Source organism: Meleagris gallopavo, chromosome 1 (assembly GCF_000146605.3).
Source record: "Meleagris gallopavo isolate NT-WF06-2002-E0010 breed Aviagen turkey brand Nicholas breeding stock chromosome 1, Turkey_5.1, whole genome shotgun sequence".
NCBI lineage: Eukaryota > Metazoa > Chordata > Aves > Galliformes > Phasianidae > Meleagris > Meleagris gallopavo.
In genome coordinates this window covers 150,627,384-150,646,034 of record NC_015011.2, presented here as the reverse complement: position 1 = coordinate 150,646,034, position 18,651 = coordinate 150,627,384, and the positions used below count along the sequence as shown (strand labels likewise).

Below are 18,651 nucleotides of genomic sequence, written 5' to 3'. Positions count from 1 at the left end.
TTTGTTTTGGAAACTGTTTAATTTAGATTGGAGGCTGTCTTGTTCAGTTTGGAGGGTGTCTCGTTCTGTTTGAAAGCTGTTGAGTTTAGATTGAAGGGAGTCTCATCGAGATTGGAGATACTTTCTCTCAGCTTGGAGATCTTCCCCTGCAGCTTGGAGACTTTCTTTCTCAGCTCGGAGACACTCTTGCCAGTTTTTGAGATTCTCTCTCCTAACTAGGAAACTCTCTCAACACGTAGATTCTCCATCTCGGCTCAGAGACTCTCCTGAAAACTCTCTCTTTCAGCCTGGAGAAATAGAGTCTCTGGACCTGGAGATTCTCCCTATCAGCTCTGAGACACTCTCTTTCAGCATGGAGACTCTCTCTCAATTTCAGAAACTCCCTCTCTGGGATAGTATTGAATAAGGCCTGATAAGCATTAGCCAGGCCCCAAATTATCTGTGCCTCCTCAGATCAGCCTGAGCCACAACATCCCTGTCTCAAATATCTGTTTAAGCTCTCAGGGTCTGTCAGGTGTTCAGGAGTAAAGTTCCATGACACCAAAGATGTCCAACACTCTAAATTCTCTCCCAAACCTCTCCACTCTCCCTGCCACTCAGTATTCTCTGGTTTTGGGGAAGCCTTCCTCAAAATATGATAAATACAAATACTGAGTAAGATGATGAGCAGTACATTCAGGGAGACTGACTGATCATCATAATCATTGGATGAGCATTCAAAAACTGCATAAAGGATTCAAGGAAGAGACTGGGAGCTGTTTAAAAACCACAAGTTCTGTAGAATTAGCAACTCCCTCTGCAAACAGTTGTAAAAGAGAAAATAGAATCATTTTTTTTTCCTCTTTACAGAAGAAAGATAGCAGTGCTCAAAGTTTACAAATATCCCAGAATACTGACAGTCTGCCTGGACTTTCAAAGTCAAGTTTTTTAGTGAGCACCTGTGAAACAGATAAACTTTCCCAAGGAAACTCTCCAAGAGCAGAGAGATTCTTTCTAAAAGTTAAAAAGCAGCCTCTGCTTGCATTCTCCACCAAGAATGTCAAACGGTTTATGGGCTGGTTTCACCCAGTTCCATGACTAGTGGGGTGGAGGGATCCACAGATCCATGCCTCTGGAAAAACAGGGGACCCCAAATAATTTAAAACAGTGGCAACAATCTGAGGAGAAAAACTAATTTACTAAATATGGTATCGGAATGCAGGATAACACACTATAATATAATTAGAATTGAACCAAATAAATATAATAAGAGAAAGAATGTCTGAGAACTGAAAGCCTCACCATACGCTGAGGTGAGATGCGCAGTTGAGGCAAGAAGCAGGGAAGAGAGCTAAAGGAAAAAGGGACATCAGGTGACCTTGCCAGGGGTTATATCTCCTCTCTGAATGCAAAGTCTTCCAGGAGATGTAGCTCTTCTTCTCTTCCAGACCGGTGCCTGGAACTGTAGCATTAATTCTTTAACTCTCAGTGCACTACATGATGGTATGATGTGGAATATCAATAACCAAAAATCATAAAACCATGACACAGATCAGCGTGCTTTCAGCTATTTTCTTTCCCCACTGTTCGATACAGTTTGGTGTCTGCTAGCAGCTTGGCCAATTGCAAAGCTAGTTACTACAGCAGACAGAACAACTTTCACAGTAGGAACTTCCAGAATCCCAATTATTTCTCTTTTTATGTAATGGATGTTTACTTTCCTACTGGAAGTGGGACCAACACATATATACATATATCTATACGTACATGAAGAGGAAATACACTTAAGTGGGGAAAAGGAGGAAGAAGAGAGTATCTGCTGGTGGAGCTGACTTTTCCTGATTAACCCCACCTCTCTACATGAGTTGGAATTGATCCTCATTACCTTCATCTCCTCAGACATAGACAGTAGGACTTACTGTCATTTTTTTATCTTAAGATTATTCCACATATCGAAGGATAAATCACAAGACAGAAAGGTTAACAAATCAGTGATGGAGTACAGAAACAATAAAGAAGAGATACTGTGGAAGACAAGAGCAATTTGACTTTATATATGTATCAGAACTGTTGATCACAGCCTGAACCTCTGATTGACCACCTGAGGCAAACAATGAGTCAGCTGCGAGAGCACAGGTGAAGGCAATTCACCTGTGCCACTGGAAGGAGTGGAGCCTGACTCCACCTCTCCTAGATCCCATTTAAGTGCTGACTGCCACTGAGGAAGGATCTCTTTCTGGAGATTGGTCCTTGTGGAGTTTATTGCGAGCCTACAACATCAGTGAGCATTTTCCATTTATTATCTTTCACCGTGATAATCCTACTTAGCCTCACGAATATATGAAGACTTGTTCAAAAGCCCAGATATGGTAAGGTTTTCAGCAGGTATGCGAGATTTTATCTTATAGCAGGCCCCTTCCCATCTTTATGGGTCCTTAGTTTCCATATTAAACCCCCTGGTGGCCTCAGAGGCTGTGATTCAACAAGCTGCCCAGTTAGTAGCTGATTTGGGGGAGACAGCGTCTGCGCACTAGGCACAATGTTCAAGTAGTAGAAGAAGCAGAGCATTGGTGAGTATTTTCCATTTATTATTTTTCCCACCGTGATAATCCTATTTAGCCTAACCTCTGTACACCTATTGATTGTACAATATTTTATCACAATATTTTATCACAATTTGTCACAAATTTTATTTACTCAAGAGGAAAATGCAAATGCCCTTATTACTTCAACACTGTACCAACACTAAAATCTTACTTCATAACTCAATTGTATATCTGGTGAGATAAGGTAAAGCTTACCATGAAATACAGGACACCTGCAGTCTCAACACAATACCAAGAACAGTGTCAATGTAGCTGCCAAAAGAAAAAAAAAAAGGGCAGAGAACAGATTGGAATCTCTTAATTCTCTTTTTAGTCTTCCTTGACTCCACTGTAGGTAAATCAACATCTGTTGTCTTGACTCTGTCAACTGCTGAGTATCTCCCCTCTTCCCACATTCTCAACTGTGAGAACAGTACTGCACACCAGTGATTCAGGTGAGACAATTCCATTCCTCATTTCCAATGTAAACTTTTAAGCACCTCTCTCAAGCTTCATGCATGGCTACAGCATCTACTACTTACCAGTTCAGAAGAGAAAAGCTCACTTTGCTTTAATGTGTCCTAGCTCTCAGGTGAATTTTTTTTTTCTTTAAAAACATACACCTTAGACACCAGGAATGCTGAAATTCTGGCCCTTTAACAAACCAGAAAAATGGCTACCAAATTCAGTAGTGGCAGAAACATCAGAATATTACCTTTCAGATTCAGAAGTAATTCAGAAATGGAATTAAGCAATACAAAGACCTGCATGGCTGAGAAGCACATTAGTAAGGAAAATGGCATAAAAACACTGAAAAGCTACATAACAAAATATGGAGGAACAATGTTAGAGTGGTTAAAATGCATGAAAACTTTGAATAGAAAAATGCCAGTCATTATTCTATGAACAAGATACTGGTCTAGAAAAATCTGAGAGACATATATACACAAAAGAAAAATGAAACTATAATAGATCTCAGTAAAATCATAATTTGATACAATTTGAAGAGCAAGTCATAATGCAGAAGTATAATGTAGAATTAAAAACTATTGTCCTGAGCTACTGCAAATACAGAATGTATGGAATGTAATTCTGTTATTAGTAACAAGCTGAAATTTCTTTGTGTTGCTGGAAATTTTTTTAATTTGTTAATTAACGCAAAAGTTAAGTACTTCCATAAAATGCAAAAAGTAGCATGGAAATTACAATAAAATGAGTATGTAGTTTACATTATAAGCAGAGAACAAGAAATCTTTACCCCCTTGTCACACTCCCAAAAGATTACTAAGACTGCATGTAGCAGTGCCACCTTGTGACCAACGCTATAATTTCATCTTAAAAAACAACACTGTATAACAAACACGCATTACATCAAGTAATAGAATTCTCCCTTTGTTTTACACACATAAAGGTTACTGTCTTAAAACTAAGTATGTGAAGTACAAAATTGAAACAGAAATACCCAGCTTATAAACATATTTTGTAACGTAAACACTAACAATATTTGGAAGCTGGCACCTACACATAATGGACAGAAGCAGTTCTCATAGTTAAGTCAGATGAAATGTAATCTGTCACTGGACAAAATTGGGGCAAAGAAGAAACACAATCAGCCATCTCTAAGAAGATCGGCAGCAGCCTCAGCTTTATTACTTTCTCAATAACACAAGATCCTGAGTAGAGACATGTCCCAGAAGCTCAGTTAAAATGGCAGCTCACTTTTCCACCTTCCTCTAAGAAAGTCTCTATAACAGTCAAAGTCTTCCCAAAAATCCAGAACTGGGCATACCAAAGTGCCAACCATCATCCCACTAATCCCATGCACAACTCCAGTGCTATGAGAAAAGGTGGATAAATATGTATCGACAGTGCCGTGTGGTAGAAGCAAACATTTGAACAAAAGTCCACAGTGACAAATTCAGTTGTTTATGAAGTGCCTCCTATAGGCATTAAGAAGGGAGCAATGAAGCAACATACCATGAATACTACACCTAGCTCTAGGCACTCTGAACATCATACACCAACCTGCATAGAGTCAAATTCCTAAACAAACTGAGGGTCCATTAAGCTAGCAGTGCCACCAAGAATCGTATGATATTTGTAAAATTAGTGTCACTACAGAAGAAAAAGGGAAAAAGTCAACCACAGAGTATTGGATAGGATAGGGGCTGTTGAACTTTAAGTCCCTCAGCTGCTGCAATACTTCTCAAAAGATGGGGCATTTTTTCTGCAGGTAGATTAAATGACTCAAGCAATTCTTTACAATGTTCTGGTACTTGCAAAAGCTAAGCAGAATAACCCCGTTTTCTGTAAAGTGCTGGAAACTGCCCTCTCCTTGTACTCACAGTAAGAGGGTAATAAAGCGCTCATATGCTAAGGAAGAGAGCAAACAGAAAGAAGAAACAGTTCTTTCTCTCCACAGAGCATCTCTCTACTTTTATTTTTAGTGGGTCAAAGCTAGCGTAACTCCCAGGATACAAATGCAGTGAAAAAAAACTGAAAACAGAAAAGTAAAAAAAGATTATTAGTAATAAAGGGGGATGGGTAAGGTAAATAACCTTGTTCACTGTGAACATACTTCTGAAACACGGTTAAAGAATGGCCAGCACAATTCACTGGAAGCAAAAACCAAGTGACTTATACACAGTTTTTCCATTGGCCGTGACCTGCAGCTAAATATATACAGCAGTAGCGCACAGAAACGACTGGAGTCATTTATCCTTTCTGTGAGCTTTTTTTCGTTTGTATAGTAAATAACAAAGGGATTGGTGTGTTTGAAAATAATGCAGGAAAAAAAAGTGCCACACACACTGAAGACAGAGCTGTTGCCAGGAGATTCCTTCATTAGTCCCTCCCTTGGTTTTGTTTACTGGGTAATACCCTTTCTTCTCTCCATTTTCCTTCCTCTTACCCTGTTCTGGGAAATCGTTGAAAAGAAAAACTGCACATTTGTGTCCTAAATACACATAAGGAAAGAAACCCACTTGTATGCAGTGCATATAGCATTTGTCTAGCTGTAATTGATACAAATATTCCTTACAGCCTGCACATACTTCTCAGCAACATTACCACTTTCCGACAGAATGACTGCAGTTGTCTGAACCTCATCCTAACTTAATAAGGAAAGAAGCTTAGACATAGTCTGGTCTTTAACTTTACCTATAGCAGTATCATAGAATCATAGAATGCCTGGGTTGAAAAGGACCACAATGATCAGCTAGTTTCAATCCCCAACCACTAGACCAGGCTGCCCAGAGCCACATCCAGCCTGGTCTTGAATGCCTCCAGGAATGGGTACATTCACAACCTCCTTGGGCAACCTGTTCCAGAGCGTCACCACCCTCTGAGTGAAAAACTTCTTCCTAATATCTAACCTAAGTCTCCCTGTCTTAGTTTAAAACCACTCCCCCTTGTCCTATCACTATGCACCTTATAAACTGTCATTCCCTCTCCTGTTTATATGCTCCCTTCAAGTACTGGAAGGCCACAATGAGGCCTCCCTGAAGCCTTCTCTTTTCCAGGCTAAACAAGCCCAGTTCCCTCAACCTTTCTTCATATATTCAGACTTTCTCCAGTATTTAAGAGACAGACTTCCATGCAGTAGGCTTATAACAAAAAAACAGACCATCTTTTATTTTTGTTACCTCTATGTTTAATGAATGTTTGTGAACTTACAAAAATATGTGTTAAACAATTTTGTCTCAATCAACAAGTACAATTAGGAACACATCAGGAACATCCAATTCTCTTTGAAAAGATCTGGCTCCTGCACATGTCAACAAACAATTCAAGAGCTTGTTTAAACACGTTCATATTGCTAACCTGCCAAGTATTCGCTTTTAAAATAAAATACGTAGTTCTTCCATTACTCAGTATAGGAATTCCTACAGATACTGATCAGGACAAACAAGTTTGAGTACAGAGCCAGCTTTTAATCACACCTCCTAGGTGTTCACGAACACCTCAAAATTCTCAGACAGTTGTGCTGGCGTATCACACATGCCTAGGCAATTTCCACCCAGCCCTCCAACTTGATAAGAGTGCAACGATGCTTCAAAAATATTCATTAATACATCTGGAACATATAATTTGAAAAAAACATAACAGTTACACTCTTCAGAAGCTTTTTTTGTTGTTTTGTTTTTTGTTTTTTTCCCCCTTGGTTACGGGCCAAACAAGAATGGTAACTGAACTTTTCCTCATCATCTTTCAGAATGTACTAAACTGCTGTTTCTAGAAGCTAAGACTAACTAAACTAAATCTTCCATCCAGTTCTAGAGAAGGCACAAATTTTTCCAGCTATATGAAAAATTAAGTGCACTAGAACAAATGGAAGTACTTGTAATCTCCAGCTTTACAAAATAAAAACACAAACAACAAGTTCTGGAATTCTTACAGTGATTAAAGCCAATTAATTCACTAGGCTACGGCATTACAATATTTTCTGGCTACAGAAGACCTACATTTCAACTTCAAAAAAAGTAAACAATGAAAAATATCAGATGCTCATATCACTTTTCCATACACAGAGACGATTTTTTGCACCATGTTCAAACCTTGTAATCTGATAAGGGAAAAGGCCTGAGGATAAGACTTCCAGTTTGCCACCCTGTGGCACTCTACTGACAGGGTCAATAGAAAAACATTCTGCTCTCCCCTGCCATGAAGCAAATACCTTTGACTTCTGCAGCACAAAGGAAGGATTGATGGCCAAAGCTTCTACTGTCTTTTGTTAAAGACAACAATGTTTAATTTATTTGAGATCTAAGTAACTCCAAGTACTGTTTTTATGTACTATGCATAATGCTTATAGAGTGGGAGTGTATAGGAAGAACTGCAGTCTGCTCTGTGTTGCAGTCCATTTTCATGAGACAAAGGTGGGCAAAACTTGCATCACTGATGTTCAGCCAGCTTCTAAGAAAAGTTAATAAACTATTTATGTGCATTAGAAAAGGCAGATGTTCTTATGTAAAGATCTGTCCCAAAACACTGCTTCTTAGTCTGAAGCCACGGCATAAATTCCAGCAGCTTATCAGCGTGAATTGTCTCTCTTCAGATTTATCTGCCTTACTACATCACCAGCAAGTCTTGAAATGCAACAGTAGTGTTTTTTAAAACCCCGCTATATTTCTAGTTTTAAAGGTTAAACAGAAGAAAAAATGAAATGCAAGCATACTACATTTATTCACTCTCCCTTTGAAAATGTCCCCATTCGCCTTCAGAATCAAAGTCAAAATTTTACTGGTTAGGACATTTTCTGCGTGAGAAAGCAACACAGTCCACCAGACTCCTGCCAAACACTTGTTGACTTTTAGTATAGTCATTTCTCTGATGTGTATGACTAATGCACTAACCTGAACTTTTAAGCCTCTTCCCCGTTTTTCTAGTTCAGAGCACAGAATGAGGCAGCCACATCAATATTTTAATTTAATCAGAGATCAGGCTGCTAAGAAGAACATCAAGCAGACTGCCACAGATTAGAGCTGGATTAAATGCAGAGGAAAAAACACATTAAAATGCACCGGAATTAAATTCAACTTTCTTCCTATATTTGAAACTAACCTCCAGGCTTCATTTCAGAGAAAAAAGTAGGTTTCCAGGGAAATTTAATTTTCAGAAATTTGGGTGGTGAGAAGTAAGTATTCAAAATAGTCAAGCCACTAGGACAAGTGCATACTCCATTTAAAAGAAAACTGAAACCTGGTGTGCAAATGCCTGCAATTAATTACTTGACATTGCTATTCTTCAAGAATAATTCTATTCTTGCCATGTGTAATTTCATATACTCCACACAGTTAATATTACTGTTGATTCCAACCACATCTCAATTTTACAGACCAAACTGTGTAAATCCCACATTAACATCTCTTAGTATCTTCTCAGTCAAATTAACATTTTCACATCTTTCTGTATTTCTTAAATGTAGTTTTTCACTCTCAGTGAGTAAAAAGTCTACAGTGGCATTTTTCTGTACAGAGCCTGATCTTTCGTTTATCAGGATGAACCAAGCTGATCATTTTATAAACAGAATTGGCTTCAAGTATTCAGAAGTGAAGAAAACTTCACAGCTATGTAAGGATGACTGTGACAAATACCCATCAAAAGGATAAGGATACATGCCTTGCTGAACAATGGCACTATATGTCCTTTGCAACAGGAAGTTTACCTGATACAAATCTCTCAAAAATTTCAGTAACAGTTCTGTTCAAACTGTTTCAAGAACAGCGGCCATTTCCTTGAACTGTCTGAAGAAGTTCTGAAATGCAAGAATTAATGTAAATTTTAGTTGCACAAAGAAAAGCCTGAACTTAAGTGCAAACTACCACATTAGGCAAAATCACTTTGTTTCTCACATTCGTTCTTTCTCCAGTTACAATCTGCACGTTGAACTGGAAGTTTGAACATTTCTTTTTGTGAGATGGTTGTTATCTGGATGCATTAACTATTCAGTTGTACGTATGATGGATTATTTGTATGGCTGTGCTTACTGATAGGAGAAGATGCTATGGGAAAACACTTGAAATAACTGCTAAACCGCAAAAGAAAAAACAAAACAAAACCTAAATACTTCTCAGGCAAACACTTCTATTCCCAATTGAAATAATCCATATTTCTCCCACAGAGCAAGCATCCCTTTCTCATATTAGCTGAATAGCAAACTATGAAATAGGTTTCAACCAGATGGAATACAAGATTTCAGAACACTTAAGAATTCATAATACCTTCCTTAAATTCCCTTCTGTCCAACTGCCAGGACTTAACCTGAGGTTAGCAATTTCACAGAATCAGAATACTCACCGTTTTTGGTAAGGCAGAGGGATGGAATTGAGGACACTTTTAGATCTGCCTTTTCTGCTAAGCCAAAGTGTAAGAGAACAAACTGCTGCTGAATTAAAATTTTAGGCTAAGTGGCGCAGAATTAAATGCCACAAAATAGGTACGTCAGTATTTTAAACAATTATTTCGTGTTTAGTCTTTCAGTTTCCATATTAGTAAGCACGACAAGTATATATAAAGTACACATTTGCTTTTTCACAACTATGTCACCAACAGGACTGAATCAAATGACAAGGGATGACACAGGATTACAGACCTTGAACTGTGGGACTGTCATTTCAAAACATTTGTTGGTTATTTGTCCTGAGGGGTCTGCTACTTTTAGCGTCACCGTGACATACGGATACTTCAGAGACCTGCAGGTGTCAGAGCTCATTGCAACTCCCAGTTTCCATTTAATATCTACAAACTGCAGAGAAAAAAAAATTATCGGAAAGAGTACTAAAGAAATCTAGCCTACTATTGCTATAGTTTTGGTCAGATGCTTTGATAGACAATATAGGATATTCAGAGTCCATATCCAAATAGGAAATAAACATACACAGTCAGATATTATTCTGATCTGCTGTTCCCTTTAGTAGTGGAAAGAAAAATGATAATTCATTTCACTTAATCTATTTCACTTTGTAAAATACTTACAATATTCAAGAAGTTTTAGGAATAGAAGCTTAAGTCACAGAGTTCACTTGGTTTGTATATCATTTGTGTTTTTTGACATGTTCTATTTAGAATCTTCTAAATCAAATGGAAACATGAGAAAAACCTCAGAGTACACAAAAATTTTACAGAAGCAATAACTGAAAAAAAAATGAAACTATCAGTAACTGTTTTATATAAAGAACATTGTAAACACATTTCAGACTGCATCAGTTATCATTTTTACCCTTTCATAACAGATAGAAGTATTTAACAAAGAAGTAAGGTGAGCTTTCAGAAGCTTACTATCCAGTTTCAAACAAAGATTTCTTCTTCTCATTATTTTTTCTAATTCTATACTCCTAACTGTTGGTGTTAAGAAAAATCTCAAAATGCATATGAACACTTATTTTCTTAACAAATAAAAGAAATGCTGGAGATTGGCAGAAGGTATCTTTAAAATAAAGCTTAAACTTAAGGGAGACAAAGAATAACAAATTCAAGTGCTGATGCTATCAACTCTAAAGAATAATTCAAATAACATTTAAGACCTATTTACATAAATAGCTAGTACTATTGTCTGCTATACTAACTGCCACTCACCTTCCCTAACAGCACTATGAAATGTTTATTTATCATCCAAGAAGAAATATGAGACAGGATTTCAGTGTCCTTTATTGTATATACTTCTCTATCTTGTCAAAAATCTGGCAACGCACAGATAGCTTCTGGGCAATCAAGATACTGCTTTGTGCTTGACAATACAAAAGGCACAATGAAGCACTGCCAATTCTGAAAAATCATTATTCAAATGCACTGTATTGTCTAGTTACCTGGCCCACTGTGGTCATATTTCCTTTATCTTCTGACACACCAACAGATTTGCCCTGCTCATTCCATATATGACGAATAACCTGTATCGCATGTTTAGGCAGCGTGTTGACTGTGCTGCTCAAGGCAGTGATGAGCTCCTCCGTAGAAAGATTGTTCCTGGCAGCTGTGCTATAGGAAAATCCAAACAACACCATATCTGTTTAATTCTCCAAGAATTTAAGACTATTCACCAGTATTATTAACTTTGAAATGTAGCAGTTTAATTAAACATTTAGAAGCAATTTAAGAAACACCAAGAGGTATTTAAGGACCTCCAGGCAATGGTATAATTCGCACTAACAGGAGTCAAATGATGCAATAAACTCCCAAATGAAAAGGCAGTGAGTCTAGAGGAAAGGCCGCAAAAAGCACTACTCAATTAACTCCCATGAAAATATCAAGCAAAAAAAAAATAAAAAGAGAGAGAAAAACACTCTGGTTCCAAAGCTTACAGACAGGTTCTAAGAAGAACAATTTCCTGTCTATTTTTGTAGTTACTGAGTCTATGTATGTAGGTACTACACTTTTTTAACCTTATGAACACAAACTAAGCCCTTTTCCCAAATCATTTTATTTCATACATGCTTTGGATGTTACGTTGTAATACTGCTATTAGGTTACTATGAAGGGAAAAAAAAAGATAAGGAAAATATAAATTACTGTGTGCTTACCTAAACAAAAAGGACACAGTGTTAGTTATTTTTGCCAGGTCACCAACATTAACCTCAATCCCAGATGTTTGCAGTCTCTAAAGACAGGATGATCAAATAATTAAGTGGTAACAACTTTTGAGTTTAAAAATTTTCTTATAAATACATACATATGCACACACAAATAATTTGACTTGCAGAATGTATACATCACAATACATACCACTATTATGTTTGCTTTTAAGTGCTAATATCCAAACTTACCTGACACATTTCAACTGTATTTACACCTGGAATCTTATGGTTCAGATGTTGAATTATCTGCTCACACTGCAAAGAAAATAAATTTGAAAATATTTTCAAAGCGTGTTTTAATTAACTAGATGAGCAAGTTTGAAAAGAATCATAGAATGGCCTGAGTTGAAAAGGACCACAAAAAGCATCTAGATTCAACCCCTTTGCTATGTGCAGGGTCACCAACCACTAGATCAGGTTGCCCAGAGCCACATCCAGCCTGGCCTTCAATGCCTGCAGGGATGGGGCATCCACAACCTCCTTGGGCAACCTGTTCAATTGCACCACCACCCTATGAGTGAAAAACTTCCGCCTAATATCTAACCTAAACCTCACCTGTCTCAGTTTAAAACCATTCCATTCCCCCTTGTTCTATCACTATTCACCCTTGTAAATAGTCATTTTAATACCTGGAGATTACAACAGCAACGAAAACTGGCTGACATAAAAATGGACAACAGGATGAAGTATTAAATAGAAAACGAAAAATAAGATCATGTAAGCAACTGAAATCAAAATCAAGCCCAAGAAAAATCAACTAATTCAAAACTTTTCAGTATTACCTCACATTTTGTTTCTTAATATGCCATTTTCATACTAATGAATAGCCTTCTTCTTCAAGTGCACAATGCTTTATGATACAGAGAAGCTGAATTTTTTCTGGACTATCAAGCTTTACATCTCATTAAGACAACAAACAAAACCAAAACCTTAAATGTCTTCTGTAATGAAAACAAACTTTAAGCCATTCCTCTGCTCTGGCAGGACTGGTCTATTTCACGTAAACCTATGTCATATACACATAAGGTCCACTTTGCAACATGCAGAAAGCAGCAAGCTGAAGGAGGTTTGCTGGGGTCTGTGTGCCTGAAACCCTTCCATATCCCCGTTACTGTTCTACTTACTAGTTCTGCAAAGAAGTCTTGAGGTATCAAATTAATTTTATCTGCTGCACCACCACCGACATCTGAAAGACACAAACAGTAGTGACCAGAAGCAAGTCCCTTGACTTAGTTATTAGTAATAACTCATCTTTGTAGAATTCATAGGCTTGCATGGTTTTATTTACCTCAAGAGCAGAGCTTTATTTAACGGACTTTATCCTGAGTTATATTAACAGATCAAGAATGGGAATGACAGATAACTCAGAGTCCCAAACAGAGCCTATGCAATTGCACAGTTTGTCAGCCCTACTGTCAAACAAAAAGTCCCCTTCTGCAAAAACTTCCCCGAAAGCCGGGCAGGCCCAGAGCTGTTCTCAGGCACTGAGGACCAGCAGCAATGAACTGCTGCCCCCGAGCTCAGCTCACCGCAGCCGAAAGAGGGACCCTGACCGGGCCTCCTCCCGGCAGCAGACACCCCCTGTAAGCCGCTGGAGGAGCACCAGGCTCCCCAGGGCCCTTTGGAAACAGGCCGCACCGCTACCTGAGGAACAGGCTCTCATCGGCGCGACCCACCGAGAACTAGGAACCCCCAGCCAGTCTTCCCGCTAACCCGCAGACCCGGGGCTGGGCTCTTTCCCACTTCCCCTCAGCTCCAGTCCCCTCACCCAGCGCCTCCAGAGCTCGCGTCAGCAGCACAGCAGAGCCAGTAGCCATAGCACCGCGATTCCGACGAGAACCCACTTCCGCCACACAGCGTTCGGCGCTCTGATTGGCTCCGAGCGAGACGGGTGCGGAGCGAGGCAGGCGGCTGAGAAGCATGCGCTGTTTTCTCAGCGCCAGACTCTGGGAGGGTGGGGTTTGTGTGTTGGCGCCTCTTCAGCCTCCTGCTCCCTGGGCGTCGCCCAACAGCTCAGGGCAGGCATGGGGAGGGAGCTTGGGGTCCTCCTAGAGTCATAAAATCGTTAGGGTTGGAAAAGACCACTAAGATCATCTAGTCCAACTGCCAACCCATCATCACCATGCTCACTAGCCCATGTCCTTTAATGACATATCTGCATGTTTCTTGAACACCTCCAGTGAGGGAAATCCACAGCTTTTCTGGGCAGCCTGTTCCAGCAGCTCACTGTTGTCACAGTGAAAATTTCTCCGACATCTAATCCAAATCTCCCCTCTTAATTCAACCTCTCCTTCCCCCTCCTTGTCCTATTGCTATCTGCCCATGTAAAATGTTGATTTCCCTCCTTTTTATAAGCTCTCTTTAAGTGTTGGAAAGCCACAGTGAGGTTTCCCCAGACTTTTCCATGCTGAACAAGCCCAGCTCCTTCAGCCTGTCTTTGTAGGAGTGGTGCTCCAGCCTTCTGAATATCTCTGTGGCCTTCCCTTGGACCTGCTCCTGCACCTTGATGTCCTTCTTGTACTGGGGGTCCCAGACCTGGATACAGTACTCCAGATGGGGCCTCACAAGGGCAGAGTAAAAAAGGACAATCTCCTCCCTCTTCCTGCTGACCCCCCTTTGTTGATGCAGCCCAGGATACTGTTGGCCTTTCGGTCTGCAAGTGCACACTGTTGGCTCATGTTAAGTCTTTCATCTACCAGGACCCCTGTGTCTTTCTCAGCACAGCTACTCTTAATGTGTTCTTCTTCCAGTCAGTACAAATATCAGGGATTGCCACGACGAAAGTGCAAAACCTTGCACTTGGGTTTGTTGAATTTAATTAGGTTCACATGGGCCCACTTTTCAAGCCACTCCTGGTCCTTCTGGGTGGCAGTCCTTCCTTCTATTGTGTCAACTGCATCACACAGCTTGGTATCATCAGCAAACTTGCTGGGCATGCACTCAATCCCATCATCTGTGTCACTGATAAAGATCCCAACAGGTTCCAAGACAGACCCCTGTGGGGCACCACTCACCACCAGCCTCCACCCGGACACAGAACCATTTACCAAAGCCCTCTGGCTGCTACCTTCCAACTAATTCCTTATCCACTGAATAATCTCCTCTGATTCTGTATCTCTCCACTTTAGAGATAAGGATGTGGTGCGGGACCACTTCAAAAACCTTGCACAATTCCAAGTAAATAGCATCAGTTGACCTTCCATGGTCCATTGATATCGTCACTCCATCATAGGAGGTAACCAGATTGGTGAGGCATGATTTGCCTTCGGTGAAGCCATGCTGTCTGTCTCAGATCACCTACTTGTTTTTCATGTGCCTCAACATATATTCCAGAAGGATCTGTTCCATGATCTTCCCGGGAACAGATTGGTGAGGCGATTTCTGCACAAATCACACATGGTTGATGCAGCAGGCTGTTAATTCCATTTAGTTTGTTATTAACCTGCACTGGGTTTTGTTTGTATTCTCCAGGAATTAACAGTATTGGGTATATTAATCATGTCCTATTGAGTTTGTGTGCAGAACATAGGGTGTACTGGGCTTGTTACAGATACATCAAGCAACTACACTTTATGCAGGTGGATCATTGAATCTGTTCATCTGTGAGTGAACTGCAGTCCACTAATGATTTGCGTAGGTCAATTGGGTCTTCAGTTCAATGGGAAAATAGACACTTTTTATAAAACTGCAGCTAGAGCCATCTTTAGTGATGTTTGCCCGCTGAATGCAGTAAGTTTAGCATGCAAGTGAAACCCTAAAACAACACAGATCCTTCAACAGTGCCAGCTTTTAACAATAGTAAATATACTTAGATTTTTTTCCTAGTAATCAGTTTTACTTTTTAGCATTTTTTTCTATGTTACAATGCTACAGTTTTGTTAGATCCACAGTAAGACTGTTTGTGACTGATGAGTAAAATGTACCTCGTCGCACAGTATTGCTGCCTAGTTTAAAATTATCTATTTCCAGTAAATTTAAATGAAATAATTTAGAATATATTTCAAGCAACAGGAAATTATTGTGCAACACGATATGTGTGTTTATGAACTTTATACATTATGGTACGTAGCCTCTCCCTTTTAAAGTATCTAATTAAAGTGTCCAAATATTTTTTATAAATATGTGTTTTTATGACCTCATGACTGTCACAACACTTGCAATGTTCATGCAGGTAAGATCTGCCTGTGATAGCTGGGACATGACTTAACAATCTTTTTGTTCTTAATTTAGTTAACTATTAAATACTTTTCTATGTTATCTGCTGAAGTTTACACGCTATTAATATTACAATTTAATCAAGTCTCTCACTAGTGCCTTTAGCAATATGACTAATATTTGTTATTTTTCATTCACTTTCCAAGATGTGGAAATAATGTGAAGTTGAATGTGCTGATGGTTTGGTAATTATAGAATCATTCCAAATCATTTGCTGAAAATTTGATTTGTTTTGGGATTATTTTCATAGATACAGAATCATGTAATGCCCTCATTTGGAAAGGACTGACGATCACCAAGACCAACTGTTGGCTCTACAGAGGACCACCTAAAATCCAAACCCTATGTGTGAGAGCATTGTCTAAACGCTCCTTGAACTCTGGCAGCTCAGTGCCATGACCACTGCCCTGGGGAGCCTGTTCAGTACCCATGCACCCTCTGGTGCAGAACCTTTTCCTGATGCAGCTCCATGCCATTCTGTAGTCTGCCACAAGGCCTCCCCTCAGCTTCCTTTGCTCCGGCCTGAACAGACCTCAGCTGCTCCTCACACATCCTGCTCTTTGGACCCTTCACCTTCCTTTGGATGCTCTCTAATAGCTTTATATCCTTCTTAGATTGTAGTGCCCAAACGTGCACTTTATTGTAGAGCTTCACCTGCAAGGTGAGGCAACATCAGCACAGAGCAGAGCAGGACAACCTCTCTCCTCACCTGGTGGCTGCACTGGGCCTGATGCATCCCAGAGTATGGCTCTCCCTTTTGGCTGCCAGGGCACACTGCTGACTGCTGTCAACCAGCACCCCCACATCCCTTTCTGCATGACTGTTCTCCAGCTCCCTGCCCCGAGTCCATACGGATATCCTGATGCAAAATCCAGTGCTTGCTGTTGTTGAACTGCATGCACTTGCTGATTTCCCAGCCCTCCAATTTGACAAGATCTCTCTGTGAGGTTTCTCTGTTCTCCAGGGAGTTAACAGCTCCTCTAATTCAGTATTGTCTGCAAACATATGCATAGTTCTTTGAATTTGGAGAAGAAGGTGGTTAAGTATTTAATGATTTCAGGTAGTCAGTCCATCCACAGTATTAACTTGTATTTAGACAGCTCTGCCTTTTGTAAGTATAATTTCTGAAGCTTTTGTGTGGCAGAGGAAGATAGGTAATGGCTGTGACTGCAAACTGAGAGTAAAGGCCCATTTTCTAGCTAGAAAAGGACTGAGAGCTTAATGTGAGCAGACACTTTGTATAGAAAGAGACAAATCCTATGAGCCAGCAATAGACTGGATTGCTAAAGAGATGCACTATGATGTTATTTATAGGTCAATAGAGAATGTTCAGGCACAGGCATGTAACAATAGTTCTGCTTACTAGTAACAAGGGTAAAATAAAAACTAGGTAATTTACTCCATTTCACAAATGTAATGTACAGAATAGGGCACTATTTACATCAGCTCTCACTAAAGAACTACATGAAGTTCTGCATATAGCTCTTCAGACAGAAGGCAGAAAGCATTTCTGGTACCAGCTGCATTTCTCCAATGCCAGGGCCTCAGCTGTGTGGTGTCTAGAACCCCTGCCTCTCCTGGCCTCCTGTTACCTTGCTACTCTGTCTCCGGAGTTACACTGCTCTCATTATACTCCCTCTTGCTCTTGTGGGATTGTGGTTTGCCTGTAAACTGGCACAGCATCTCTTTGCTACACCCTGTCTGCTCAATCTGGGCATAAACACAGCTCAGCCACTGGCACCTGCTGCTCTGAATCTCTTCATGGCAGTGAAAGCTGGATGGGCCTGGCAGTCCAGATTAAGGCTATCATAAAAAGCTTTTCCAGGCATCCACCCTATGAAATGAATGTGCAGCTGTTCTCTCAAGCACTCTGACCCCATGATGACGAGCAGGTGGCAGTTCCCTTGCAGTCCACTGAAAGGACATTGGTGTGGCTGCTTTTTCTTCTTACAGCTTCTTGCCTCCCACTGGCTGCCTGCTGGCAGTGCTCCAAGCAGAGGGCAGGAGGTAGGCACCTGGCTACCAGCACTCCATCCATCTACCTGTATTATACTTCACTTGATCTTAGCCAAAAGGGCAAGAAGACCATACATGCTTCTGAGGTGGGAAGACTTGAGAGGATTCACAGCTTTAGAAGAGAAAATGGGGCTCACTACTGGAGTGAGGCAACTTGCTGCCACTGCTTTGAGTGCACCGTAAAACAGATTCCTTTTGAACCCTTTAAAAAGTCCCACCATCCTCTGTGATTGCTGCATTTCTGCGAATGTGTTTTCTTAAACACTGTTCTTTTCAACTCCGCATTCCTTTTCTTACGGCTTTGCCCTGCTGATGAACACGGAACCACGGAACTGCGGAAGGGACCTTAAATACTATTCCGTTCCAATAGTAGCTGCTGCCGCCGGGCTCAAGGCCCTCTCTGAGCGGAGGGGGCGGGAGGCGGCTGTGGGGCGCAGCGCCGTTAGGGCGTCCCCCCGTGGCTGCCGCTCGCTGCGCAGGTTCCAGAGGGAGGGAGCACGGGGCGGGGCGGTGGAGGCACCACCCTGTGTCCCACTGGGAGAATCCATTGCCGGGGGGAGCCGAGGGGCGGGTCAAAGGGAAATTTTCTGACCGTTGTTGTGCGGGAGTATCCACGGGGAAAGCCGTTCAGCAGGTTGTGGGGCGTCTCGCTTGGCTGTTCGGCAGGGCGGGCGAGCTGTGCGTGGGGGTGCGGGAGGGCTGCTTTCCCCCGCGGCTCTCCCCGGTCTCGCTCGGCTGGGTGGCGCGGCCCCGGGCCAGTGCTGAGGCGAGGCGGCGCCGGGCGC

At 40.8% G+C, this 18,651-nt stretch overlaps 2 protein-coding genes across 3 annotated transcripts in view; one reads left to right on the top strand and one right to left on the bottom strand.

Annotated features, from left to right (window-relative positions):
- Positions 1-2,160: 2,160 nt before the first annotated feature.
- Positions 2,161-13,572, bottom strand: COMMD6 (COMM domain containing 6). Of its 2 annotated transcripts, XM_003203272.3 has the most exons (8): positions 13,404-13,572; positions 12,760-12,821; positions 11,825-11,890; positions 11,582-11,658; positions 10,871-11,039; positions 9,658-9,810; positions 8,731-8,820; positions 2,161-2,837 (listed from the first exon to the last, which is right to left on the bottom strand). In XM_003203272.3, the coding sequence occupies exons 1-7, from the start codon at positions 13,555-13,557 to the stop codon at positions 8,770-8,772; spliced, it is 732 nt and encodes a 243-aa protein (XP_003203320.3). In that variant the 5' UTR covers positions 13,558-13,572; the 3' UTR covers positions 2,161-2,837; positions 8,731-8,769. The 2 variants fall into 2 exon arrangements, with proteins under 2 accessions (XP_003203320.3, XP_010727028.2); XM_010728726.3 differs by lacking the exon at positions 2,161-2,837 and having other exon boundaries at positions 6,205-8,820.
- Positions 13,573-18,438: 4,866 nt separating this feature from the next.
- The window catches only part of UCHL3 (ubiquitin C-terminal hydrolase L3), a 46,589-nt gene continuing 46,376 nt past the window's right edge, over positions 18,439-18,651 (top strand). Inside the window, exon 1 of the mRNA XM_010728725.3 lies at positions 18,439-18,500. The gene's annotated coding sequence lies outside the window, so the exon portion shown is untranslated. The remainder of the gene's footprint in view (positions 18,501-18,651) is intronic.